Source organism: Pygoscelis adeliae, unplaced genomic scaffold, assembly GCF_000699105.1.
Source record: "Pygoscelis adeliae isolate BGI_AS28 unplaced genomic scaffold, ASM69910v1 Scaffold487, whole genome shotgun sequence".
Lineage (NCBI taxonomy): Eukaryota > Metazoa > Chordata > Aves > Sphenisciformes > Spheniscidae > Pygoscelis > Pygoscelis adeliae.
Genome location: NW_008825078.1, coordinates 41,839 through 43,782, shown reverse-complemented (window position 1 = coordinate 43,782; position 1,944 = coordinate 41,839). Strand labels below are relative to the sequence as shown.

Genomic DNA, 1,944 nt, shown 5'->3' with positions numbered 1-1,944 from the left:
CCAGGGAAGTGGTTGAGTCACCATCCCTGGAAGTATTTAAAAGATGGGTAGATGAGGCGCTTAGGGACATGGTTTAGTGGGCATGGTGTTGTTGGGTTGATGGTTGGACTCGATGATCTTGGAGGTCTCTTCCAACCTTTAATGATTCTATGATTCTATGATTCAATAGGTTTAGCTCATTTGCAGCTTTAAATGCGTCATGTGACAGTCACTCCTTTTGGAAGATCATTTTATAAAACTCTTTAATCCTACCATCCCCTTGTGAGGAGCGTTCTTCCACTTGTTCAGTAGAGATTTTTCCTTCATTCATTTTTATTACACTATTACTTTAGCATGCAGAGTAAACTTTTCTTTCAGCAAAAGGGTTTTCACAGTAAAAGTAGTCACAGATGTGACTGAACAGTTTCAAAGTCCACGGTTCAGTTCTACTAACCAAATCTTTAGAACTCCACTTACGTTAGCCAGCAGTTTTCGCACTGAAAGTGAACATAGCTGCACCACCAGGCCAAGTTACTCAACAGCCAGGGAAAAGTACCCTGTGTGGCATGGTTTCCAGTTCCTGGCCTCTTTTTGAAATGCCAAGCAAAAGCTTGGCATAATCCACAAGGATTATAAATTACTGAAAGGGGTTCTGGGAAGAAAGTGGCTTAGCAGCCATCTGCTTGAATTCTTATCACAAAAAGATCTAAAGGTTTTCCTCTTTGCCCAGTAATAACAGGCAGGGGTTGTCCCTCCCCCCAGGTGGCTGGGGCAAAAGTCTGTGAATCAAACAGCACTTGGCAGAAAACTGGGGTATTTAATGAGTGTTGTGAGCTACACATACCAAGTCATTCCATTTGCTGAGTCAAGGCTAATGTTATTTTTCTAGGGTGGAGTGCTTGGGTCTCTGGCTACCAGGTTACCAGAAGAGGTGATTTGGCAGCAACAGCTACAGAGTTTTTCCTGCAAACATATTCTGCTGAGCAAAAAAGTATAAATATTTTTATGAGTTTTATAGCGAAACTATTTTAACAGGCTTTCGCTCAGTTCAAAAAGTGATTCCCCCTTCACTGTTCCATTATGCAGTGGTAAAACCATGTGGAACTACACTGTTAGGCAGCATGCAGTCCCTCCAATCTTGCTCTGCATTACTGACACAGTGCCAAAAGGACAGCAGCCAGTTCTTCCTTGTCAACAGTAAAGTGAACAACAAAATGGAAACACCAGAAACACAGCTGTTGCTCAGACTCAAATCCTAGAATCACATTTATCTTTTAGCTGCTTTATAAACAATTCTGAGCAACTGCTTCTTCTTCTTCTTACCTGTGCCACAGGTTTCCGGTTCTTTCTGAACACAGTGGCCTTTCATTTTGGAGTTTTGTTGTGTTCCATCTTGCTGTTTTTTTCCTGTTATAACACAAACAAGAAAGACCAGAAGACTTAATTCTGCTAGCCTTGTCACAAAAAAGCGAGATTTTTTTGCTAGGAGGCTGCGATTTAGTCTGCTGTCTCAAAGCTACTCATTCAGAAATGTTCAATGGTTTGGTTTGGTTTTTTTAAGGAATTTCAAGATTATGTTCCCTACTCCCTTTCAACATGCATAGCTATTTACAGCTGCAGGCATTAGTCCCATCCAGATATTTGTAATCTGTATGGTTGTTCATACCCAAAGCTCAGGGGATGGGAACTCTTCACACTGAAACATCTTCTGTCCACAATATGGCTGAGCCAACCTAATGACTTGTTGACAACCAAATGGACAGTCCCATTCCTCTGCTCATTCCTGTTTTCTTTAGACTAAACAACTCTTATTGTTTCAGTATTTTTTCATGGGTTATGCTTTTTGCTCTCGTCTCGTCCCTGTTCTCTTCAGTTGGTCCACACATTTCCTGAACTACAGTGCCCACTGCTGGAAACAGCACTCCAAGTGTGACCCTGCGTTAGAGCAAAAGAATTACTTCACAT

At 41.5% G+C, this 1,944-nt stretch overlaps 1 protein-coding gene across 3 annotated transcripts in view; it reads right to left on the bottom strand.

Moving 5' to 3' along the window:
- The window catches only part of ZNF512 (zinc finger protein 512), a 25,081-nt gene that overhangs the window by 15,386 nt on the left and 7,751 nt on the right, over positions 1–1,944 (bottom strand). For all 3 annotated transcript variants that reach the window (XM_009326902.1, XM_009326900.1, XM_009326901.1), the window contains one exon: positions 1,303–1,386. In XM_009326902.1, coding sequence (XP_009325177.1) covers positions 1,303–1,386 — 84 coding nt within the window. The remainder of the gene's footprint in view (positions 1–1,302; positions 1,387–1,944) is intronic.